The sequence below is a fragment of the Panthera tigris genome, chromosome E2 (assembly GCF_018350195.1).
Source record: "Panthera tigris isolate Pti1 chromosome E2, P.tigris_Pti1_mat1.1, whole genome shotgun sequence".
NCBI classification, from domain to species: Eukaryota; Metazoa; Chordata; class Mammalia; order Carnivora; family Felidae; genus Panthera; species Panthera tigris.
The window spans coordinates 37,982,278-38,009,391 of record NC_056674.1 but is presented as its reverse complement, the minus strand read 5'-3'; the positions used below and the strand labels follow the sequence as shown (position 1 = coordinate 38,009,391).

Here is a 27,114-nt window from a genome sequence, read left to right as displayed (position 1 = left end):
CACACAATTTACACTGGAACATTCAGTCGAACTGTGGAAAAAGGAAAAAATTTAAGAGAATGTTTTGTCAGTGTTCTTTATGTTTCAAAAGAATTTGATTAACCAGAGAACTAAGAGGAGTTGAAAATATGAGTTAGATTTCTGATGTGCTAATCACAATTACTTGCTAAACAGGATGTATCTTGTTATCCAAATAACTGACAAGAGCACAGTGGGAAAGAACACAGTGGATAACCAAATGACAGTTATCTCCTCTCTGAAATTCTGTATTTAAAAAGAGACTGGGAAAATCAAAATGCCATGACCTTGAAAGAACATTGCAACTGAAGTTTAAAAAGAGCTACATAAACCTAGATTGTAGTCTGGGTCATCAAATGGGGTGTGATATTGGTAAATCATTTTTTTTCTGTGATCAAGATGCCTAATAATAACTTAGCTGTGTTGCCTCATACTACCCCTTGGGCTCTGCAAACCATCTCATTCAAAGTCTTGTAAAAAGCAGACGGTCACAGCCAAAGCTCAGATTTAACAGAAGAAATCACAATTTCAAGTTTCATCCACCACTACTCAATGGGTGGATGGATGGGTTGATGGGTGGATGAGTGAATGGACAAATGTGTGGATAAGAGAATTAAGGGGAGAAAGGTAGGTAGATAAATGGTTTTATTCAACAGCATATGGGTGCATGAAAGAGTGGTGAGAAGAGTGGTGACTGAATAGATTCACAAATATCCTTCCTTTTAGACAGATGAGAATCAAAAACCCTAGTTTGGAGTACAAATACAGTAATTTCCCATTATCCCAGTTGCCCTTTCCATGGTTTGTTACCCTTAGTCAACTGCAATCCTGAAGCAGAAGATCCTCGTTCTAATCTATTATCAGTCAATAGTAGCTTCACACATGACATCACAGTGCCTACACATCATTCATTTCACTTCATGTAGGCATTTTATCATTGTGCATCATCACAAGAAAAAGGGTGAGCACAATACAAGAAGATATTTTAAGACAGACCACATTCACAGAACTTGTATTATGGTATATTGTTATAATTGCTCCATTTTATTATTAGTTACTATTGTTAATAGGGTGCCTAATTTATTTATTTTTATTGTCACTTTTTTTATTTGTGATAGCACGCACACAAGCAGGGGATGGGAAGAGAGAAGGAGAGACAGAATCCCAAGTAGACTCTGCAACGTCAGCACAAAAGTCCAGGGAGGGGCTCAGACTCATGGGTCTGACACATCATGTTTCTAAATCTGTAAAGCCACAGTCCAGACTGAAGGTGATAAATTTGCCCAGGTCATGAATGTTGGCTTGGGTAGTCTCTTGGCAAACAGTATGCTGGCCTCCTGTTAATATTCTCCTTTCACATTCCTATTAGTTGAGCATTCTTCCTATGTCTGTGTCTATTCCATTTCAAACTTGTATAGGATAAATTAGTTCACAAAATATGCCTGTTCTCTATGGTTTTATACTCATGGCTTGTAAATGTGTCTATTAAATATTGTCATTCAGGAATAAACTGGAGAAGCTTTTATATCCTGTCTCCTCATCTAGGGAAATGAGAGATCCCTAGACTAACTACTTATGTACTCCTGAGGGTCTCTCTAGAATTATGCTAAAATGTATATGCTCTGGAATCCAATTTACTAGGTTTATATCTGGTTCTGTCATTGTTAATTGTATGTGTCAAAAAGTCATTATATTTGCTGAACCTGAGTCCTTCATCCATGTAAAATCATTGACAAGGTACGGGACATTAAAATAGGTCCTGTGCAGATGAAAAAATAAATAGACTTTAATGAGTGTTGACTATATGCCAAGTATGATGTTTGTTGCTGGGTATAATGTTTAATATTGTACATAGAGGTCCTTCCCTTGTGGAACGAACTTTCCTTCCTTCCTTCCTTCCTTCCTTCCTTCCTTCCTTCCTTCCTTCCTTTATATCTGTCTATCATCTATCCATCCATCCACCATCCATCCATCTATCTTTAAAAGAGTAGTGAAGACAATGTATTTTTTTTCTGACTATATTTTCAGGTCCCTGCAGCCAAAAACAGCAGTTCACTGGGGCTTGTTTCTAACTTTCTATTTCTCTGGACACCAGTTCCCATGGTCAGGTCAAGCTGTTCAATGCTCACACCAGTAATTGACAGAGAATGCAAAGAACGAGTCTGAGATATCAAGATGCTGTCCCTTTGCCAGTGGTGATGCTTTAGGAAAACTATATTTTAGTGAAGCAGGAGTCATTTTCAGTATGGGATGCTGTGTTCTGTTATTTTAACCAGGGAGTGTTTCTTCTTTAGCCTTTTTACCTCTTCAGACAAACTGAAGAGTAACTCGGTTTATAGGAGAGTTAATTTGAGAACTGTTGTTTCACTGAATTTTTTTTTTTCCTTAGAGTGTGTGATCACAAGAGCAATTGCATATCCCAAGCTTTGTCTTACAAAATGTTGGGATGATGCTATGCCTTTTACATGGCTTTAATCCCTGCTCCTTATTGGTAGAGAGCAGTTTAGAAACATGAAAAGAATCTTTATGCCCTTGTGCTCTTTTTCTTCACCTGACCTTTCAATCTCCTAGCAGCCTATAAATGTTTTTTTTTAATGTTTATTTATTTATTTATTTATTTATTTTTTAAACTTTTTTTTAACGTTTATTTATTTTTGAGACAGAGAGACAGAGCATGAACAGGGGAGGGTCAGAGAGAGGGAGACACAGAATCTGAAACAGGCTCCAGGCTCTGAGCTGTCAGCCCAGAGCCTGACGCGGGGCTCAAACTCACAAACTGAGAGATCATGACCTGAGCTGCAGTTGGACGCTTAGCCAACTGAGCCACCCAGGCGCCCCAAATGTTTATTTATTTTTGAGAGAGAGAGAGAGAGAGAGAGAGAGAGAGAGAGAGAGAGAGCGCGCGAGCATGAGTGGGAGAGGGGCAGAGAGAAAGGGAGACACAGAATCCGAAGCAGGCTCCAGGCTTTGAGCTGTCAGCTCAGAGCCTGACATGGGGCTCGAACTCATGGACCGCGAGATCATGACCTGAGCCAAAGTCAGACGCTCAACCACCTGAGCCACCTAGGTGCCCCAATATGTTTTTGATTTAGATTGAAGTGCCGTATTCTTGAGATTTAGACCAAAATTGTACATTGTGTCAAAGTCCCTACTGCCATCTTTGGTAGTAAATGGTTGTAAGGATGAGATTATCAGTCTACTCACTGATAGTTTCACAGACCATGGTATTGTTTCTCCCTGACAGGCACAGTACTAGATACTGAGAATAAGGTGCTAGGATACAATTTGATTCAAGAGTGCTAAGCTTGCTGTCTTCTCCAAAGGGGAGCAGATTCTTGAAAAACGGATCAGTAAGTGACAGTTTTATGCCACAACGATCTCTGTTAATTTCTCTGGGTCCCAAAAGATGATTCTTTCCTAGCAACTTGGATACTTCTCTAGAGCAGGATAGGGAATGAGACACTCTTTGGTGATGTCTTTGCAGATAGAGTGGAACTTCCAAATAAGTTCTGATGCCAGAGCTATCCAGTTGTCAGTTGATAAGGAAGTGATGAGGAAGTAATTTCACCTGTGGGTTACTGGATGTCATCCCTCAAAACTCACTCCAGAGGGAAAGGTGGCAGAGTGGTAATTAAATCATTCTTTGGCATTAAAATAGCCATTAAGGGAGGAATTCATCCTCTCAGACTCTGTTGTCCTAGGAGTACTTTAGTGTCCTCAGAGATCCTGTGTGAGAAGGTTGAAAAGTAGTCTGAACTTGTTTTTGACAGTCACAAAGAGATGTGGGTGACATTGGAGACTGGGGTGGGGCGGGGGCTCTTGTTCTGAGAGCAGTGATTTCTAATTATCACATAATTGTTATTTTCCGTCTATTACCCTTCCACTAGCCATCCATTTATCCATCCATCTACTCATCCTTCCATCAACATTCCCATGTCTCCATTCTTACATTGGGTGTTAAAGTTGAATACACAGTTGGGGGACTTCCAGGGCTTTGGATTTACAGTCGATTAGACTTTAGATCACTGTGCCTAATTATTCTAAATTCCTTTCTCTCCTCTTTAAATCATTGTTTTGAAAATGGAATGGGAAGATCTTAATTCCCTCCTTTCCTTCACATTCACTTTATTCCATGAAAACATTTAGAGCTTCCAACACCATGACAGACACCTTACTAGGCAGTGGGAATACAAGGGGAAATGTAAATGCAGATCCCTCTTCCCACGACTTTTGTAGTCTAAACTCATTTTAATTGGGGGGTATTATGCAAATAGATGGAAGATGGCGAGGGTGCAATTGTACTGATACTCACATTTCAGCTCAGATATGTAGCAGTCCTGTTAGGATCCCTGAAATTGAAGACTTCATCTAAGAAACTGGGTTCACCCTTTGCACACCTGACACTCTGCTTCTCCAGCCAGGCTGCAGTGAGTGACCAGAGGGATTGAAGATTCGTCTGGTGGTAGATGTGACAGATCATGGGCGTCAAGCTGAACTTGAGCACCAAAATTGAGGCAGCTTTGCGAATTGGTGTCTGTTTTCTCTCTGACCTCCTCTCCCTCTTTTGCCCACAAGACCTTTCTTGTAGGCACACACCAACCTCTGTGATGTTATGAAAACAAAATTATGATAATGTCAGGCTCCTTACTGAAACCTTGTGTAGATGGACTCTTGTTACTTTCATAGTCAAATCTAAATTCCACTTGTTGTTTTCCAAACTCTTCATAATCTGACCCCTGGCTGGCCTGCCTTTTTCTTTCTTTCTCTTTCTTTCTTTCTTTCTTTCTTTCTTTCTTTCTTTCTTTCTTTCTTTCTTTCTTTCTGCTACATTTTCCCTCCTTGACTCAGTGCTCTAGCCATATTAAATCATCTTTACTTCCTCTAACACAGTATGCTTTGTTTTTTTCTCTGGATCATTATCCATACTATTACCTGTGGCTGGCATGTGCTTCCTCCTTTCTTTGAGATCTGAGGTTTTAATCATCGCTTCTTTGGAGAGGCCATTTCTGTCCCTCCACACTTCACGTTCTGACTTAAGTAAAATTTCTGTATGCTCCCATACCCCTCCATATCATAGCCTGTAGAGCATGCATTTGAATCCAGGAAATTGACTCTAAAGCTTACACTCTGAAGATTGCCACTTGCTGATAGTGCATTCTGTGGAAGAGTTCCCGAAAACTCTCTGAATTGCATTAGTTGCGTTGGTGAAGTGGAGAAATGTTATCTAGTTTGCTGTGGGAATAACATTGCATTTATACATGTAAAAATGTATACCAGATGATAAGTAGCCAACACATGTAATAATAATTAATAATAATAATAAGTCTGCTTACCCTGAATTTTCTGTGTATTTATCTCTCACTAGCCTTTGGGTCTTGGAGAGCAGCAACCATGTGTATGTTGTTTGTAAACATTCTCTGTTCATATTTAATAAATGAATGGGTGTACTGTACTGTAGCCAGGCCTTGAGAGTTGTACCTCTCAAGGAGAATTTGCAGGTGTCCCTTACCCAGCCTGCTTCGTGTCACAGAAGCAGCCCTTGGGAGAGGTGGTCCTCACCCTTGCACGTGATGCATGGTGTGTGAAAATTCAGTGTCTTGGGGACATCTTTTGCACCATAATCTCACAGAGAGGGTCTTGGTGACAGGATCAGTGAAGTTGTATTGAAGTGAGCAGGTGTTGGCTGACTTGTGTGATGCACAACAAAGAGAACAGCTTGTCTTTCTGCACCCCACGTCCTTTTGAAGTCCACACCTGGAGTCTTACAGCGTTTGTTGCCTGTAAATTGCCAGTCTTACATATCCACAGATCTTTTGTTTGTAATGCCAAGTGGGTTACTTGAATAACCATGTGAGTGTGTGTTTGTATGTGTGACACAGACAGTAGGATGAGCCAAATATATATAGAAACACAATTCTCTGTGTTTCAAGAGTACCGTTAGCCAGGTGATCTGGATTTTACTGAGATTTGCTAAAAATGAATTTCTGGAAGAAAGACGGAGCATACAATGTTTACTTAGGGTTTTTGTTTGGTGTTTTGTTTTGTTGTGTTTTTTTTTTTTTTTCCATTTTTTCCAGGATCTAGTTTTGGGAAGTTGCTTTCACTTATGTTGCAGTGTTTCAGATAGTTGCAAATGGTTGAGTATGATACTGATATAAAAACAGTTTTAGTTACTATATCCTTACTATGTCCACTCCCCTTTTCCTCTATTTCTCAGATGATCTCAGATTCCAAAATCACATCTGCAGAGTAGATGGTTTATCCCTGTGTTCTAGGCAAGGTATCTGAAGCTCAAATAAATGCGTTCACCTCTCCAGTTCATATGGTTAGAGACCTAAATATTAGCTTTGTGTTTTATGACTTCAAAAACCTATGCTTTCCCCTTCTGCTTCCGTTACTTTTAATAGAAGGGGCCATCAAAACCCAAGTTAGGATTATAATGCAATTTACTTATCAGAGGCTATGGGTAAATGTAAAGAAAAGTATGGCAGAAATAATTTCCAGCATAAATGAGAATAACACCATTTGGATGGCTTGAGATTTTTTAGCAAAAATGCTGTGTCCAAGAGTGACGCATACCAATACCTCTGTGTCTCAGGAATGCCTTGTATGTGGATGGAAACCTCCAAGAAGGATATATTATTCAAATTTTCTTTTTTTAATAAAAATGCTAATGAAAATGTTAAAATGCACATAAATTAAAATGATCATAAATTAGGATTAATATCACATTAATGAATTATAATCCCATACTCATTAAGATAAAGTGGCATTTCAATATTTGCTCTTGTTAATAAATTTAATACAATAAATGAAAGGGATACATTTTGAGATTCAATAAATATTTGATGTAATCTTATGCTTTAACTTTTTAAAATATGCAAAAGTAAAGTAGGATATCTAGATGCATTTGGATTCTTTGTTGCTATTTTATGTCTTTTTTTTTTATATTCTTTTCTTTTCATTTATTGAAGCGCTAAATACAATTTAAATTGGCAAAGAAAGCGATAGAGCCTGTTCTGAATAAAAGTGATCCCAAGAGAACACAGTATCTTTGAGTCTAGGAGTTTCTTTCCATGCAGCAGCATTTTTTTTTAAGGAACAAGTATTTGAAATTTGAAATCTTACAGTGAAATACCTGGAAAATAGATACACGCACAGACACACATACATACATACATACATACATACATACATACATATATACATACTGAAGATATGTACATTTAAGCACTATTTTCAGCCATAATTCAGTGAGTTTTCCTTTAAAAATGCAAACTAAAATATATACAGTTTTGTTTTTAGTTTTTTTTAACAGGAGTCAACATAGTATAAAGAAGATGTACCATGTGTCAGAACACTCCTGTCTCACTCTTGAGAGTAAGCTGAAAATTTTAAAAGAGGGGTTCTGTTTTCCCTAGTACTTACCAGAATGTTTCAGGTAGGGTAGGTATTCAGTAAATTTTTGCCCTTGTAACCAAACTAACATGAGTTCAGTCCTTGGTGAGTCACAGATAGAAACTATACCAGGTGGTGTTGTCACACAAAGTAAACTTTTTTGCAACAAATAAGGAGACCATGGGGAGTAATTTCAAAAGCTGTGACTTTTGAACAAGGGTAACTTTGTTTTCTTTTCTTTTTTTTTTTTTAGGATTAGGATGAATATTTAGAAAGGGGAGCCTTGTCATTGGATGTAGAGGTGGGCATTAAGGTCCCACATGTACCTTAAGGAAACATGCATATTCATATTATATTTGTATGTTATGTAAATGAGGCTTGTGCTCCTCCCATGGTGGAGATTTTAGTATTGTAATAAGGTAAAGGTAACTGTCAGTCACTCTGTGGTCCATCTGCGCAGGTGTGAGTCAGAAGTTTAGTTCAAACTGGTCTGGGTGGTCTGGGTCCATGGAACTCGTCCTCTAAGCAGTTCGTTATTGCTTGAAGGATAATTTTGGTTTCCATCATGGGATATTGTACCTATAGGGTCTTTTGCTTGAATAAAGAGATAAGCTGGAAAGAAGAGCTTACAGAAAGGTGTGGAACAAAGGTCAGTGGGTACAAGCAGGTAAGAGTAGTAAAGGTCAGGCCTTGGGGGTCTAGCTAGTGATGACACCCTGACCTGAGATGAATTTGTATTTCTCCTGCAAAGTTCTGATTTTGCAAAGGGGACCCTTTTCTGGCCCCGCTGTTCTTTATCAAATGGGAATAATTTTCCAGGACCAGAAAAATTGTACAAATCAAAGAAGAGAAGGTCATAGAAAATATAAGATCTTGCTATACTTCAGGTTGGATTATTTTTGTTTTTCTAACAGGTAGACCTGAGTTGAATTATGGGTCTACTGCACTTGATCCCATCAAATAGAAACATTGGAGAGGTTATGATGGGCCTTGTCACACCTCACTTTTCTCATGTTTCATGTGAAATAGTCTAACTTATTGACTTCTGGAAAAGTTAAGAGAATTATCATATAAGCAAATCCCATAGTTGTTGACACTATGATCCATTAAATGACCCATTAAAGGTAGCTAAGAATAACTTTAAATAAATGTATTAATAAATGGAAAAGAATATATGATTTTTGTGTTTTGTTCTTGATATTTTTATCATTCTAAATGTATGGTTGAGTGTCTGACTTTGGCTAAGGTCATGATCTCGCCATTACTGAGTTCTGGCCCCACGTGGGGCTCTGTGCTGACAGCTCAGAGCCTAGAGTCTATTTCAGGTTCTGTGTCTTCCTCCCTCTGTACCTTATCCACTCATGCTCTGTCTCTCTTTCTCTCAAAAATAAATAAACATTAAAAAAAACTGTTCGAACTGATTTGTATACATTTTATTGTATTTCATTTTGTTTTATAATATTTTTTAATTTTGTGTTTAATGTTTTATTTATTTTTGAGAGAGAGAGATAGAACACAAGTGGGGAAAGGGCAGAGAGAGGGGACACAAAATCTGAAATAGTCTCCAGGGTCCAAGCTGTCAGCACAGAGCCCGATGTGCGGCTCAAACTCACAAGCTGTGAGATCATGTCCTGGGCCGAAGTCAGACGCTTAACCGACAGAGCCACCCAGGTGCCCCTATATTTCATTTTGATTGATATGCATACAGTGCCTAAACTCTTTGTACAACTACTGTTAGAATAAATTGATGATGTTAGAATGAATGTCGAAAGAACCAACTTGATACTCAAACAGAAGGTGGTTAAAAAATAACTTTGCAAATTGCCTCATTGCTAACCCATGTCACTTTGCATTTTAGCTACACACAGACCTGGATCCTGGAAGCAAAAAAATCAAGTATATCCTGTCAGGTGATGGAGCTGGGACAATATTTCAAATAAATGATATAACAGGAGATATCCATGCTATAAAAAGACTTGACCGTGAGGAAAAGGCTGAATATACTCTAACAGCTCAGGCAGTGGACTGGGAGACAAACAAGCCTCTGGAACCTCCTTCTGAATTTATTATTAAAGTTCAAGACATCAACGACAATGCGCCGGAGTTTCTTAATGGACCCTATCATGCTACAGTGCCAGAGATGTCCATTTTGGGTAAGTATGCTTCCAATTTCACAGAAATATTAAGAGTCCTCTTTAAAATAGTTCCTGGCATCTGGGCTGGTGTGTTGCTGAATGAAAGACATTTATTACCGTCTTCTCTCTGATTTGCATTTCCAAATCCCCTTTTTTGGCCTAAGTTCCACAGCTCAATAGCTTTAGTCCCTTAGTAATAGGAACTGACGAAGCAGTTTTATTAAAATATCTCTCCTTACAACGATAGTACTTCAATAGGCTGAATTTGTATTCCTCTCACAAACTTGTAGTTTGAGTATTGTTACTGAGATGGATTTATCAAGATTTGTTCCAACATGCCAGACTAATCCTATTGATATTTGCTTGATGTTTAATTATTTGTTTGTGTATATTCACATGCAGATGCCACGCATAGAGAAAGAGAAAACGGTCTAAATCTGTAGTCAGCCAGATATTGGATTGAGCTGGTGGGTCAAGTCAAGAGTGAATTAGGAAATCACAGTTGCTAGAGACTTCTTTGTAACTGAGCTTTCTGTAGGAGCACTGCATTCACCAGTGTCCTGCTCATACTTGTTTGCAGGCATTCAAGTATCCATTATATTTTATTGAGCAGTATATATTTCAAAACATGATTTTCTCCCTTTTCTTTTACTGTTTTTGGATATCCTTATCTATCCTCCACCCCTGGCCTTGGTCTAGGAAACACCTGTTTCTAGACTTTATACTATTAGAGGAAAGGTGTTAGACCTCTTCCGTACCTGACAAGATAAGGCGGGATCCAAAATTCACAGTCTGAGATTACAAAAGTCATTCTTATGTATGTAATAAGTACCCCAGCTTATTTCAAATTGCATTTAAGACAACCTACAAGGATACGTGCAGTGCAGCAAAGTCACGTAAATTAAAGCAGGTGAAATGATGAGACAACTAGAAGACACAAGTAAACGTATAAATTGAAGGCCACAGTTAGGTAAATAGCTTGGCTTCATTTGATTTTTTTGCTCTTAACCTACATTATAACTTTGGTAAATAGACCCACTGCAACAGTGAATGAGCATTTTAGGTCTTCCTATCTTACCCATGTTATCTCTTGCCAGGACTCCACTCTACCCATCTCTTGTGCAAGGAATTCTACTTTCTTCTTGTTCTTGTTCTTGTTCTTGTTCTTGTTCTTGTTCTTGTTCTTCTCCTTCTCCTTCTCCTTCTCCTTCTCCTCCTCCTTCTCCTCCTCCTTCTCCTCCTCCCCCTCCCCCTCCCCCTCCCCCTCCCCCTCCCCCTCCCTCTCCCCCCCTCCCCCTCCCCCTCCCCCTCCCCCTCCTCCTACTCCTCCTCCTCCTCCTCCTCCTCCTCCTCCTCAAAATCCAGTTGCTCTTCTACACCTGGTTGAAATGACCTGTTTTCTAGGGAAACTTTTATGGCTTTCTAGCAAGCAATTAGCTTTCTACCATCACCACAAGGAGACACCCACAAATGAGCAAAAGCATCTCCATGTTTATACTTCTTTAAGAATCTGACATGCAGGGGCAACTGGGTGGCTCAGTTGGTTAAGCTTCTGACTTTGGCTCAGGTCATGATCTCACACTTGTTGAGTTTGAGCTCCCCATTGGGCTCTGTGCTGACAGTTCAAACTCTGAAGCCTACTTCAGATTCTGTGTCTTCCTCTCTCTGCCCCTCCCCTGTTTGCACGCTCGCTCTCTCTCTCTCTCTCTCTCTCAAAAATAAACATTAAAAGAATTAAAAATCTGACATGAAAACAGGAACTCAGAAACTATTTTTTCTTTTTTTCCCCTCCTCTTTTTCTTTGATCAACTCATTTAGAGCAAAGAATTTCTCTAATTTGTCTTTTTATTTTTTATCTAAATTATAGTAAGATGGTTTTAAAGGACTCCTGATACCTACAATACATACAGAACACTTTGTCTTAATTGCTAATAAGTGATGAACTGTTGACTGCAATTCATGATTACGATTCCTGCATCATAATGACCAAATCTATATCTATTTATTGTAAATATGTCAGAGGCTTCCTTTACTGTGTATATGAGTCATGTACTTGATAAATACATTGGGAAAGAAAACCCCCAAAACTTCTGAAGACTTCAAGATCATTCAGCTAAGAAAAGCATATTAAACATAATATTAGCTACATAATATAGTGTATAAATGTATACTTATGTATGCATTTTTTCCTCTATTTAAAATATTTTTCTTGATAATTACGTAGAGACTAAAGGAAATAACATAATATTAGCTACATAATAGTGTATAAATATACACCTATGTATTCATTTTCTTGATAATTAAGTAGAGACTAAAAGAAATCATCTATAGTAACATATACACAGTTATTTTTTAAAAGATGTATAGCCTTTGACATCTCTTCCAAAAACCTGTGGTTTTTGCTGCGATTGAAAGTGTGGTTTTTGAAGTTAGATGGAGTTTTGAATCCTAGTTCCATCCCTTATTATCTGGTTGACTTTGAAGTTCAGGGAGGTTAAATTATTGCTTATTTTCCCAAGCTATAATGCAAAGATAATAATTTCCATCTTGCTTTCATTGTGTGAGAATCGCATGAGGAAACACAAGGTAAAGGTATGCTGTAAAGTAAGTAATTGTGCAGAATTGGCTGTTGCAGTTTTTAAAATCATTTTTATTAATCTGTTTCCCACGTTACCTTTGGACCTTTGCTCAAGTATTGATTTTACGCATTGGGTGTCTGGTTTCTGCTTGACTCCAGCCTCTCTGGTTAAAGGAAGCAGAAGCAGCTGCACTATTTTATTGTCAACTGTGAATTATTCCCTTCATTTCTCATGAAGGTGAATATCAGGATGAAGGTCAGCTACTATCTCCTTTCTCTCCCCATTACCACTGTTCTCTCTCAGCCTGGCTCTTCCCTCCCCTCCTTAGTTCTTTCATTTTTCTTCCTTTGCTACTGCAGAAATGCCAGCACTTGCACCTGCACACCCTGAGGAATGCCAGCAAGGACTGGGGGTTTCATTGTGCAGAAAGTGAAAAATAAAATTCTAATTGAGAAATTTACCAATATTAAATTGAAATGAATGTGATGTTCAAGAACTGTCTGCCAGCTGACAGGCTGTCAAGACAAAACACACATATATATTTGCCCAAATGGCAGCCAAATTATTTTAGAAATATCTTACTTGGAAGCTGGAGACACAGCTCTTTTATATTCTGTGAATTTCAGAACTTGATGAGAATTCTCTTTTATAGCAATACCACATAAAGAGTGGCATGTGAGCTTGTCTGATTTTAACTGTGAATCCCAAACTAGCATTGTTGAGGTGGGTTTTTCAATGCAGATTTGCCTATACCTATTGAGTTTCAGACAACATAAATATTTTTAATGCTGTGGTACATTGGGGTGAAGGGTGTTTAACCCTGACCATATGCCTGAACCTGTGTTCAGATAAAATAAACTTTTTATTTGGGTTGAAAATAGAATCTCAGATTAGTGGCCTGCAAATCTGCCTTCTATTTGTGTGACAAAATCTGTAGAAGCCTTACTTTATAGTGTGCACAGTGATCTCTACCTAAATAAATATGTTGGGAAGAATTTAGTGATTATATGTAAAGTACTTGGCAGAGCAAAGAGTTAGTGACGAGGGTGTATGAGTTTCTTTACAGCCATCCATTCGTGAGTTACTTCTACTAGTAAGTTTCAGTAACCTATATGAATGCCTTGGTCAGTGAAAAACTTCTCAGCAAGCCTTACCTTTTTATTTCAAAAAAATACATATGTTGGAATGAACCCTGTTTCATTCAAAAGGCCATATTAGTGAAAGTAGTGGTGAACGAATGAGAAGTCAAATAGCGCTTAAGCTGCTAGATGTTACTGCATTGGAGAGTACACAATTATATGATATATAACACTAGAGGTTTTCTTAGTTTTCTTTGTGATTCCGGGCTTCTCTAAGGATGATCAACGTGTATTGAAAAGTTGCTATATGCCAGAAGCTGTGTTAAATGCTTTTAATATCTGCGACAGCCCTCCACCACCAGTACTGATATTAACTCCTTATTTCTCATATTTTTAATCAGAAAAACAGGGAAAATAATAGCTAATCCAAATCCAGATATTAAGTGAAGGAGCTGGGATTTAAATCCAGACATCTGGCTCTAGCTCTCATGGGTTTAACCAGTATGCTGTACTCATCTTTGATAATATCTCTAGAGAATTTTGTTTATATGAGCACTATGTTTCTGCTGCATATTTATAATAGTTAATGTTTTTCCAAGGTAGATGATCGCTTGAGGTCAATATACTTTGAAAATTAAATAAAAAACGAAGACAGGATTTGGAAAGGAAAAGTTTGGGTAGAGAGTTGCACAATTTTCAACCTAGACACAGAAGCACTTTACAAATTTAAGAACAATGCATCACATACATATTCAGATAACAATAAAATTAATTAGGAGCCATGTGGTGAAGACTGACCCTGAAGTGCTGCTAATATAATAAAGATTAAAGAGAGTAACTGAGATTGACTCTGAATTTCCTGGTTGTGAATGCAAAAGGAGAATGTACTATCCACCAAAAATATCCACCAAAATATCGGGAGAAAGTTAAGAGATGACTTAGTATGATATATTTTATTTTGTTTTATTTTTTAATGTTTCTGTTTTGAGAGAAAGAAAGAGTGTGGGTTGGGAAGGGGGAGAGAGGGGGACAGAGGATCCAAAGCAGGCTCTATGCTGACAAGCAGTGAGCCCCAAGCAAGGCTTGAACTCGTGAACTGAACTGTGATCATGATCTGAACTGAAGTCAGACGCTCAACTGGCTGAGCCATCCAGATGCCCCAGTAAGATCTATTTTAAAAAGGCAATTCTTACTGCTTTCCAAAGACTCACAACTGAAGCGGTTATGGAAGTCAATACGCAATACACACATAAACTCATTCTCTATGAACACTAACTCACACAAAGGAAAATGTTAAAATTTGAAAATAATTTCCGTCATTTTCTATCTATCTTCTCTTGCCATTAATATTAAGCCTTTTTGTTATAAATATGTCCTTTTATGATAAACATCCTCAAATCTTCTTATGAGGAAGGCCCACATAAAATACTTATTATTTATTTGGTGTTTTTTATCATCTTTGATTTGGAATATATTTAATATTAGAGAAAAGGAGTAAATGTAGTTCAAGTGTATTTTCCTTGAACCATTTGAGAGTGAGTTGCTGACTTGATGCCCCATCACCATGGAAAACCTCAGTAAGTCCTTCCCACAATGCACAATGCAGCCATCACCATCAGGAAATTTATATTGATGTACCATTGCTATTGAAAGCACAGAACTCAGTCACATGTCTCCAATCATGGCAGTAATGTTCTTTTGTATTAAAAGTATCAAATCCAGGACTGTAGGTACATTACCAGTATGTGTCCTTAGAGTGCTTCAATCTGGAATGGTTCTTAAGTCTTTCCTTTGCTTTTATGACCCTTCTAGTTGGACATTATAGAAGAGTTAATCTATAGAATTCCTTAGTTAGGATTTGTCTGAGGTTTCCTTGAGATTAGATCCAGAATATGCATCTTGGAAAGTGATATCACAAATGATATCTTATTGATTTGTATCACGTGGTACAAGATTTTGACATTATTGGTGATAATAACTTTTGATGACTTCATTAAGGCAGTGTCCACCATGTGCCTCCATTGTAAAGTTATTTTATTTTTACTCTTTGTACTTAATAACAACTTTGTGGGCAGATGCTTTGAGCCTAAGTAAATATCTTATTCTTCATCAAATTACTACACCCCCAGTTTTAGCATTCATTGAAGTTTCTTGGCTGAATTATTACCATGACAGCTGCCAAATGGTGGTTGTACTAATTCCCTCATTCAGTCTGCATTGATTACTTGATATTCTTCTTTAAGGAAAAACATTCTTTTCTTCCCATTTATTTGCTTGTGTATTTATGTGAATTTGGACTTCAAGATTTCTGTTTTATTTAGTGAGTTATATACTGTTATTATCATTATTTATCTTAATGCCATGATAATAGTTATGAATCATATTTGTATCAGGCTTGGTCATGACATGCTCTTGAAACTTTTTCTGTGTCCTATTGACATGCCTCATCATTCTTTGGGTACAGTCTTATCTCTGGCGAGAGTGTTCTAGGTTTTTTTTTGTATTTTCCATGCCCCGGCCCTGGAATTTGCCATTTATACAAAGACACTTGGTTCCATTTAAAACAGACTTGTATTTGGCGCCAAATGCAGGGTATTGGTTGTATGCATTGCTACCAGGGTGTTGCTCCTCCCATATCTTCTCAGTGGACAGGGCAGAACGAAGTAACATATGAGAGCGTGTGTACACACACATACACACACACACACACACACACTTATCTGTATTGAGTTGAACAGTGTTCCCCTCAAGTTTTGTCTGCCAGGACTTTAGATTTTACCTTTATTTGGAAATAGAGTCTTTACAGATGTAAGTAGTTAAGTCCAGGCCATGAGTTAGATAGAGGCCTCTAGAGATTAGAATACTGCCCTAAGAAATGTCAAGAGCTACTAGTAGCTGGAAGGGGCAAGGGAACATTCTTCAGAAGAAATGTGGGCCAGTCAACACTGATTTTGGACTCCACCACTGTGAGACAATAAATTCCTACTGTTCTCAGCAATCCAATTTGTGATCATTTGTTATGGTAGCCTTCAGAAACTAATGCACAATCGATCTATTGAAAACCATAAGTTTGGCTCTAAACCTCCAGTTCTAATGCAACAACAGAGGGTTCATTGTATATTTTTTTCCCTTCTCCAGCTGTAAGAAACTGGAGTTTCCTTATCCTCAATATATTTATTATTTGGATCACCCTTCACATCCATTTCCATTTGCTCCTTCTGACCAACCCCAGATCTCTCACATAAATGTTTATCTGCTGTCATACTCTCCCTTCATCTTTCTATTCTTACACAGATTAGTATCTTGCCCAGTCACACTTAATGGCTTTTGCACGAAATTGTTCAGATGGCAGGAAAACAGGAATGGAGGCAGAAAACTTATACTACTCTCTACTTTTGTTCTCCTCTATTCCTCAGTTGTTTCTTGTTGTATACTGGACCTATAGCAACATTTTCCAATCTCTATTCAAAATAGGTTTACTAAAAAAATCAAATTCAATTGATAAACACTGAATTTTGGAAAATGCAATGTTTTTTGTACTTCTGAGTCTTTATTATTATGTCATAATTTGATAAATTTGTATTACATGCTCTTTCAGAGGTTCAGACATTTATATGATCCCAGAAGCTATTTTTTAAATAAATATTTTGCAGCACTGCATAATTTTATACTATACAAGCTTTACAAACACATGTCCAAAGAGAAGAGATTTTTGATTCTATGCAAGGCCACATATTAGTTTAGCATGTAGCTAAATAGTAAAATCTGCAGTTTCTAAAGAGTGAATTAAAAATTATGACAACTGTAGCTTACATGGATTAACTTGTCATTCTTGTCACTTCCTGGTACTTATTTCAGTCATATGAACAAGATTCCCAAAGTAATAAAGAGTTCATTCCCATATTCTTTTTTTATTATTATTAAAGAAACATTTTTTGTCACATAAGCTTAAAATATCAAAGAATGTTCATACTAACAAACAGTCTTAAGCTTCACATTCTCCTTTCTTATAATGTAGAGGTTGTAGATTTCTTGTCTGGATTTAAAAAAAAATGGTACTTTTCTCTATTTTAATGGAAAGATGCAAAATGAAGAAAGGGAAATACATATCTTGATGGATTTGATTATATTTTTTTGTCTTGTTTGATTCAGAGTGATGAGCAAAACTGCAATTCTTTAGGAAAACATGGGTAGGAAATCATGGGGATTGAAATAAATACTCTCAAAAGAAATCCAGCTGCTCTACCTGATATGAATGCCTATAACAGCTGTGGTTCCAAAACTCAAAGATGACGTGAGGATTGTGTAGTTTCTATTTTGCATAAAGAAGCTAACCTTCATTAGGGATACATATTTGAAATACTGGAAGTATTCTCTGATCAGCAAATCTGTACTTATCATAAGGAAAATTAAAATACCTCCAGAAAAACTTTGTATTATAGGTTGAGGTTTGAGAAACCAAGGTAGTATTCTACCTAGACAATCCAATGATCTGCTGTCTTCCTTGTCTTTTTGCCCTCATAAGAGAATTAATATTTTAGGACTCACCATATTTATTGATTCCAGAAGCAAAAGGGCAAGTCTTCTGTAAGTTATTCAAGCCATGCTTGTGTCCAGAGCTCTGTGAATTAGTATCAACACCCACAGTGTTAGGAGTTTTTCTGTTATGTTGTCATTCCAGGAAATCATGAATTAAAAGGAACCAAAGAGTAAAAGCTTATAGAGTTCAATCTTTGCCCACATTCGCCTGCTAGAGACATGAATCAACTGCATGTCAGGGCAGCTCCAAAACATGCATTTGTGAAATTCTGAAGTCTTGGCTGAAAATGAATGCAGGACACCTTTGTCAATATATTTTTGATATCAGCATGCTCTTCTCAGAACCTTGCCTCTTGGAGCTGGTGGGAATTCCTTAGAATGTCTATGCATTTATTAATATTATTTCTTTAACTTTGATATTTGTGTATGATGTGCTTAATAATAGTACTTCCTGGATTCATTGGACTTTAAAAATTACCATTTGATTTTTTTAGAACCAAGCGCTTTATTCCTTGGTTGTTTTATGAGGTATGTGTTGTTGTTATTCCTATTCTGCTTACCAATAACTTCACATAGAGAAAAACAATGAGATTTATATGGCGAGATAGCTGTATGTGTAGATAAGCACATAGATTAATAGATAAAAAGTGATAGAGCTGTTAAAAGGGGAAAAATAAAGATAAACAGATATGTAAAATGTAGACCTATGGATAAAAGAGCTGTGTGTGTGTGTGTGTGTGTGTGTGTGTACTTGATATATAATTCGATATCCTAAAAAAAGACAAAAAAATAGTTATATAGGAGGCTGTAGATGAGAATACATGGATTGCTTCAAATACATCTCCCATTGTAAGGGAACAGGTTTTCATCCCTTGTGCCTGCATTTGAAGAGTTTAAAGTCAGTATAACCATATTTGTTGCCAAGAAGATTTCATTCATTTTCTTTTTGTCAGTGAGCATGACACCAAAGAGTCTTCCCTATATAACCATGTCACATTTTTCAGATCTCATCATTATCGAACAATTATGAATCTTTGCAAGCCACAGGAGCCATCTGAGTTCAAGAAATATATTCAATGTGGGAGAAGGGGAGAAGGTGTCTGGGGAGGAAGACCACAGAAGTAAAAGTGACATTTTCATCACATTATATCAAGGGTACCTACTGTCCGTAGGATTTATTCTTGTTGATGTTAATCTTGATCACTTGGCTGCGGTATTATTTTATTAGATTCCTCTACCATAAAGTTACTCTCTCCCTCCTTTTCCATACTGTACCCTTTGGAAGGAAGTGTCAGTGTGCAGTATATATTTAAAGAGTGGAAGGTCGGGGCCCCTGGGTGGCTCAGTTGGTTAAGCGGCCGACTTCAGCTCGGGTCATGATCTCGCGGTCCGTGAGTTTGAGCCCCGCGTCGGGCTCTGTGCTGACAGCTCAGAGCCTGGAGCCTGTTTCAGATTCTGTGTCTCCCTCTCTCTGACCCTCCCCCGTTCATGCTCTGTCTCTCTGTGTCTCAGAAATAAATAAACGTTAAAAAAAAATTAAAAAAAAAATAAAGAGTGGAAGGTTATGCTTTCCTCCCACACCACATAATAGCATTGCTCATGTGATTTCTCATACATATGAGATTTTTCTCTTCTGTATTTTTCCTTTCTTTTTTTTTCTTTTCTTTTTTCTTTTCTTTCCTTTCCTTTCCTTTCCTTTCCTTTCCTTTCCTTTCCTTTCCTTTCACCAATATGTGTACTCAAGTGTTATTTCTTTTGTATCTTGGCTTATAATCCAATACAACTTTATTTTCTTGCTCAATTTCTTTGTCAGCTTTGGCCGCTGGAAGGCATTTTAGTTGTTTCCTGTGTCCCTTTAACATCCATCTGTCCATCATCATCATCATCATCATCATCATCATCAGTACTTTGGTTTAGATTTTAGCACTTACTTTCTTACTTTCTTGTACTTCATGATGCTCCAGGCTCATCTTGTATAATTATTACTCCAATTCTAGAATAAACTATTGTTCCAAGGAACCCCAGTTCCTTTTATTGGAGTGTTACAAACCAAGATGAGTATTGGGTGTATTTGTTCCTACTGAGTTGCCTTTGCTTCTAGGCCCTCTCAGCTGATACAGGGAGGACAAATATATGTGGATATACTAAATTATACACACACACACCACATATATATTGTACAAATATATATGGATAGTAGTATATGTACTAATAATCTAATCCATGTATTAGTATATACGTTAGTATGTTAGTGTATTATTATGTTAATGTGTATCTATACAAACACAGTATACTTATATACACACATATACAAACATATACAAACACTCACACACTTAGGTCCCCCTTTTTCCCCCATCGCCCTCAGTAAGTTCTAAAATACATATGTAATATAGTGGCATTATTTTCTCACAGGTTATATTTTATCCTGGGAAACTCTATTATCCATTTTTTTAATTTGCATATATTAAGATTTACTCATTGTGCTATAAATTTTAATAGTTTTGATAAGTATGTTGTGCCATGATTCCATCATTACAGTATCATACAGAATATTTTACTGCTTTAAAAATATCTCTTGAGCTTTACCTATTAAACTTTCTCATATCCTTAACTCCCAGTAAGCACTGATCTGTTTATTGATTCTTTCCTAGAATGTCCTACAAAGAAATAATATAGTATGTAGACCTTTCACTTAGTAGTATGCTCTTAAGATTCATTCATCCATGTTTTTGCATGGCTTAATAGTTCATTCCTTTTAACCAATAGGTAGTATTGAGTCATATGGATTACCATAGTTTGTTTATCCATTCACCTATTGAAGGATATTTTTATTGCTTCCAGTATTGTGTGATGATAAATAAAGCTGCTCTAAACATTCATGTATAAGTTTTTGTTTAGAAATTAGTTTTTTTAATGTTTATTATTATTTTTCTTTCTTTTTTTTTTTGAGAGAGAGAGAGAGAGAGTGAGTGAGCATGAGCAAGGGAGGGGCAGAGAGAGAGGAAGACACAGAATCTGAAGCAGGCTCCAGGATCCAGGCTGTCAGCACAGAGCCTGATGCAGGGTTCAAATCCATTAACTGTGAGATCATGACCTGAGCTGAAGTAGGACCCTTAACTGACTGAGCCACCCAGGTGCCCCTAGAAGTTAGTTTTAAATTTAGTTGGATAAATATCTAGGGGTATGACTGCTTATATTTAATTTTATAAGAAATTTTAATTGGCTCAATGGAAGTACTAACCACAAAGCCCTATCTATAATCTACAAAACACTATAAAGATATCCCTCTTTGATCATCAGGTCATCAAAAACCTAGAATAGAAAACAATCAGTTAATATAGAGATGGGCATAACTACTTGAATGAGTTCCAGTCATCACATTACAAACAGGAACTATCTTAAAATACTGTCAGACCTTTGGAAATGCAACCCAAGAGGATTTTTTAAAATTTTTTTAAATGGTTATTTATTTTTGAGAGAGAGAACGAGAGAGAGAGAGAGAGAGAGAGAGAAAGCATGAGCAGGAGAGGGGCAGAGAGAGAGAGGGAGACAGAGAATCCGAAGCAGGCTCCGGGATGTCAGGACAGAGCCCGACGCGGGGCTCGAACTCACAAACTGTGAGATCGTGACCTGAGCCGAAGTCGGATGCTCAACTGACTGAGCCACCCAGGCGCCCCCATTTTTTTAATCTTTCCTTTATTCTGGTCAAAATGAGTCCTCTTTATTCTATTCTTTGTGTGTTGTTCATAGGCACTGTTCACCAGCTTGCCACTAACAACATTACTCTGCCCATTCCTGCTTTTTGAAAGTTTGTGTGAAAAAAGGGAATGAGTGAAAAAATGAGTATCTTCTAGTCCATAACCACCTATGGAGAACCTACCTCTTTCAGGCTGTAGTGAACATCCATTGAGTGTCTGCTTAACTCATGCTGTGTTTAATCTCTGCTAACTGTCCATCTCCCTGTTGACAGTATGGATAATTAACAGTCAGTTTATATAAGGTTGCTTCTGTTCTGGAACACAGGTAGACGTTTGATCACATCGAATTTACTTAGTCTCAACCCCAGGAATTTGCCATGAAGACTCAGAAGATTTTGAAATAGTATCTTTCTAAGCAGCTCAACATGTAAATATGTGAACATGTAAATCACTATGTAGACATCATCTTTTCACGGTGTCTATTAGAGAAATCAAAAAGGTACACTTGACCGAGAGAGGTAGGGAGATGAACTAAGTAACAAAGAAAAGAAAATGATGAATAAGTAACAAAGAAAAGACTCTGCAAGTTCTTACTGGATTTTTTAGTCTCTGGTTTTCTAGAAACATACTGAGTCTTAGGTAATTCCCATCACTGGCTTCCCATGATACTCCATCTGTACATGACAACTCCACAAGGGGAGGGACATACTATGTTTCTTAAAAACAAAAATTTCATAAGAAATATATAATTGTCTTTTGTGTGTTGTCGGTGCCAGTGGAAAGAAATTATTCACAGGAAGTTTGGTCTATTAGAGAAGGGATATAGAAGCATTTTTCTTCCTGGATATGTTAACCCTGTATAAAGATAATCAATATTTATGCACACTGAAATTATATGAAGTTCTTTTTTCATTATATAAACCTAGAGAATAGACTATCACTCTTGTGTCTTCCTTCTGAAACATCTTGGCTCTTCAGGGCAAGGTGTGGCATTAGTAATATGTCGTGCTTATCTTCATAATATAATATGAGTAAAAGAGGAAGTTTTGTCTTCATCTGCCATCAACTGCTGCTCATTTAAACACAATGAACTGAAATATTGCATTCTTGGGAATGTTTAAACTGGAATTGGGGATGGGATATCCCTTCTCCCAGGCTTTTGAAAAGGTCATGTATCTCCTTGACCTGGGAAAGAAAGAGAAAATGAGTGAAGGAATATTCTCAGTTCAGTATGAAAAAAGACCCTTCATGCCAAATGCAATGTCACTCTTCCACCCATTTATATTCATAGATGCTTTTAATGGATGTCAGATAACATGCCATCTTCTGTGCTTTGTTCTTTTAAAAATTACTATTAAAGAAAAGTTGGATGATCAAGACTGAAAACAAAGGACAAAATTCATTCCTGAGTATGTCTTTAGTGTCCTTTTTCTCACCTTGACAAAACCATCTGAATAATGATAATCACCCCAGGATCCTTTTTTTTTTTTTTTTTTTGGTGTTGTTATTCCTTTGTAATTTTTAGGGCTGCTGATACCATTAGGTAACAATGAAATAATATTAAACAGTCCCCACACATTTATGTATATGTAACAAGTTACAATGTCAAAATTAAACGAAAGGAGAAGTGCCAGGATCTGCCTTAAGAGTGGCTCTTGCAGTGTCTTGCAGCTCCAGGAAATGCTGTGTATGTGCACTCTGAGCACGCTTTTTTTAAAAAATAATTTATTGTCAAATCAGCTTCCATACAACGCCCAGTGCTCATCTCAACAAGTGCCCTCCTCCATGCCCATCACCCGGTTTCCCCTCTCCCCAACCTTCATCAACCATCAGTTCTTTCTCTGTATTTAAGAGTCCCTTGTGGTTTGCCTGCCTCCCTCGCTGTAACTCGCCCCCCCCTCCCCTATGGTCTTCTGTTAATTTTCTCAAGATTCACATATGAGTGAAAACATATGGTATCTGTCTTTCTCTGACTGATTCCACTCAGTATAATACCCTCTGGTTCCATCCATGTCGCTACAAATGGCCAGATATCATTCTTTCTCATTGCTGAGTAGTATTCCATTGTATATATAAACAGCATCTTCTTTATCCATTCATCAGTTGATACACATTTAGGCTCTTTCCATAATTTGGCTATTGTTGAAAGTGCTGCTATAAACATTGGGGTCCCATTGCCCCTATGCATCAGCACTCCTGTATCCCTTGGGTAAATTCCTAGCAGTGCTATTGCTGGGTCATAGGGTGGTTCTATTTTTAATTTTTTGAGGAACCTCTGCATTGTTTTCCAGAGCGGCTGCACGAGTTTGCATTCCCACCAATGGTGCAAGAGCAAGTGCAACAGTGCAAGTCCCTCTGAGCACCTGTTAGGGGGACCCTACAGCAAGGAAAGTAAGACCATGTGTTGTGAAGCCAGCATTGTCTCCCTGCTTCATGTAGCACTAAGGGCATTGGTGACTTAGAATTTTCATAAGCACAGAAGGCAATTCTTGTTCTTATTCAGGCTTTTCTGCATGTTTGCCTTCTCTTGTCCCTGGTACATATTTTTGAATTATGCATTAAAGTATAATATCCACACAGTAAGTGCATATGTCATAAGAGCACATGCTCACAAACTGAACAGTTTCATGTAATTAGCACCCAAATAGAAAAAAAATCAGTATAGTATTTGCCTTGCAAAATTCATTCTTGGGCTTCTTCCTGACACTATTTCCACAAGAGTAACCTGTATCCTCACTTCTAAAAGTATAATGTTTTGCCTGCTTTGTGCTTGACACAATTGGACTCATGCACTCCTTTTGGCTTTTGTGTCTCATTTCTTTCTCTCAATGCTCCAGACAAGCTTGAAACCAGTTCAACCATATTTACGAGACACGTGAATGAATCAGTGAATATGGTGCTTTTTAAATTCCTTTATCCTGTTGATTCCTCCCACACTTCTCCTCTTTTCTTTTTGGTTTTGGTGTTAGAAGGTGACTTTACCATTAGATATGTTATTTCGCATGTCCTTTCACCACGTACCCAGCTCAAGGCAGACAGTGGGAACTTCCACATCAAGGCCAGAATTGGTTTGGTAAGTCTGCATCCATGGGACACAGAAGTGGTTTCTAATCTGCCTGAAACAGTTTGATTGATTGATTGACAGAGAGAGAGGGTGAGCGAGGATGAGCCTGGGGAGAGGGGCAGAAGGAGACAGGAGAGAGAATCTCTAGCAGGCTCTATCCTCTGCTCTGTGTGGATCTTATCGTGGAGCTCCATCCCATGACCTTGGGATCATGACCTGAGCCCAAATCAAGAGTAGGATGCTTGTCTCAGCCACTCGGATGCTCCAAATCTCACTTTTTTGTAAAAGAAATTTACATATTAGAATTACTTTTACCCCAAAGGGGAAAAACACCCAAACTGCAGTTCTGCCTTTTCTTTTTGTTTTTGTGAGAGGGAGGGAGGGAGAGAGAGAGAGAGAGAGAGAGAGCGAGCAAGTGCACATGAGCATGAGCAGGGGAGGGGCAGAGAAAGAGGAGAGAGTCCCAAGCAGGCTCCACACCCAGCACAGGGCTTGATCCCACAAACCATGAGATCATGATTTGAGCCAAAATCAAGAGTCAGACACTTAACCATATGAGCCACTGAGGAGCCTTCTACCTTTTATTTTTTTTTAAACATTTCACTCCCTGTTTCTCCATTGTCTCTAATGTTATCATCAAACCACCTACATTTTTGTACAGTAAAGTCACAGAGATGAAAACTCAACTCTGTGTGCAGAAAGAAGGACCTAGTGGTTAAGAATTCATTCTCTAGAGTCTGTAGGCCATATTGCAAACCCCTAGTAGTTTCCTTAGAGCCCCAAACTGACCTTTAGTCCTTTGAGATTTGCCGCTGGGATTTTTGTCCTATATCAAGTATGACATTAATTACATGGAACATGTCATGTTAGAGAAAACTATTATAATTTTGTTTACTGATATAAATTATCATTTAAAAAGGAAACTTTAGGGGGTACCTGTGTGGCTCAGTCGGTTAAGTGTCCGACTTCAGCTCAGGTCATGATCTCACAGTTCTTGGGTTCGAGTCCCATATCTGGCTCTGTGCTGACAGCCCAGAGCCTGGAGCCTGCTTCGGATTCTGTGTCTCCCTCTCTCTCTGCTCCTCTCCTGCCCATACTCTTGTTTTTCTCCCTCTAAAAAATAAATACAAATAAAAAGGAAACTTTATTTCATCACTAGTATCATTTGCCTTAAATAGATAAATGTCAAATGTAACATTAGATATAATGAAACATATACATAACATTAGGTAGACATCATGTGAGATATAGGTAAATATATAAAAGTCATTGACTTTTGTATAGACACTGTTGCCTGATGAAGGCTTTTATTTGTAGGCCTTCATGTGCCTTGGTATATTAAAGCATATTGGCAAATATCAGCTGTTAAACTCACATAGGCATAAAACTGAGATTATGCCTTTAGTATAAAAGGAGAATGGAATGGGTATATGTCTGTCACTGTGGATTGGAAACTAATTAATGCTGATTCCTTGCATACCTAGAGTACCCTGCTGGAATGCTGCTCCTATTTTAGAGAGCAACATGTTATGCAAAGTGCATGTTTACATTTTGGTGTATGCCATGCAAGGACACACACAGCCCATGTTCTCTCTTAGCCATACCTACCACCAGGGGGCACATAGTTTGGCAGGGAGGGTCACCAGCTACTTACATCTTGCCAAAGATGTGGAAGGACCATCACAGCAGAAACCAAGACTGCCTGGAGGACCCAGAGATGCCTGGAGATATCCCTGGGAATTTTGCTCACCTAAGATTTGCATGGCAGGGGATCCATTAAAATTTCATGTTTCCTGTGACTAGAGGAGCTGTGGCCATTTCTTAAGATCTTTGGAACAGATGAGGAATAGGCACACACTATCATCTGCTCAGAAGTCAAGTCCTGTGCATTGGTCAGAGGCTGTGCTAGTAGGACTGTGTGGGCTCTGCTAAATGATCCATTTCTGCAAAATGGAAAACATTTCAGCATCATCTTTCCATTCCTAGGCCTTAGCCATCCAGAGCGTACGAACAGTTAACATTGTATTCAGTGAGCAAGCAGGTGGATGAAAAGAAAAGTGTGTGATTGTTTCAAATATTTGGTGGGAGCCTTTACCTCATATCCATCAAGTGAAACACATCTGATCAGAAGATATTTCAAGATGTCATGATAAAAGTGAGTTATTGCTGTGCTATCATCCTCGGTGAAAAAGGCAGTTTTGAAGCTTCCTTATCCCCACGCCTCAGACACAAGAGCCATGTTGGGTTTTGAAGGGACATTCGAACACATTAGACTTGGCATTTGCTTTGAACAGAAAAGACATTCCTGATTAATTTTAAGATTTGCCTGACTCGTTAGATATATCTGTAGCTCTTTAACTTCTTTAGAGCTTCTGGTACTATAGAAACCAATTTGAGCAGGGTGGGGAATGCTTAGATATGTAAGATCCAAGGTTAGGCATAGGACTGCGTGGAGAATATAAAAATTTGCTTCCCTGTGTCTGATGTAATGCTTCCTTGAAATATTCAAAGGTAAATGCTTAGGCTTTGAAGCCAGACTGTGTTTGAATTGTGATCTCTTCCTAACTATTGGGTGACCCTAGGAAGGGAATTTACCTCTCT

General features: G+C 37.9%; 1 protein-coding gene across 3 annotated transcripts in view; it reads left to right on the top strand.

Moving 5' to 3' along the window:
- Positions 1-27,114, top strand: part of CDH8 (cadherin 8) — a 518,426-nt gene that overhangs the window by 261,577 nt on the left and 229,735 nt on the right. For all 3 annotated transcript variants that reach the window (XM_042970108.1, XM_042970109.1, XM_015541187.2), the window contains one exon: positions 9,275-9,569. In XM_042970108.1, coding sequence (XP_042826042.1) covers positions 9,275-9,569 — 295 coding nt within the window. The remainder of the gene's footprint in view (positions 1-9,274; positions 9,570-27,114) is intronic.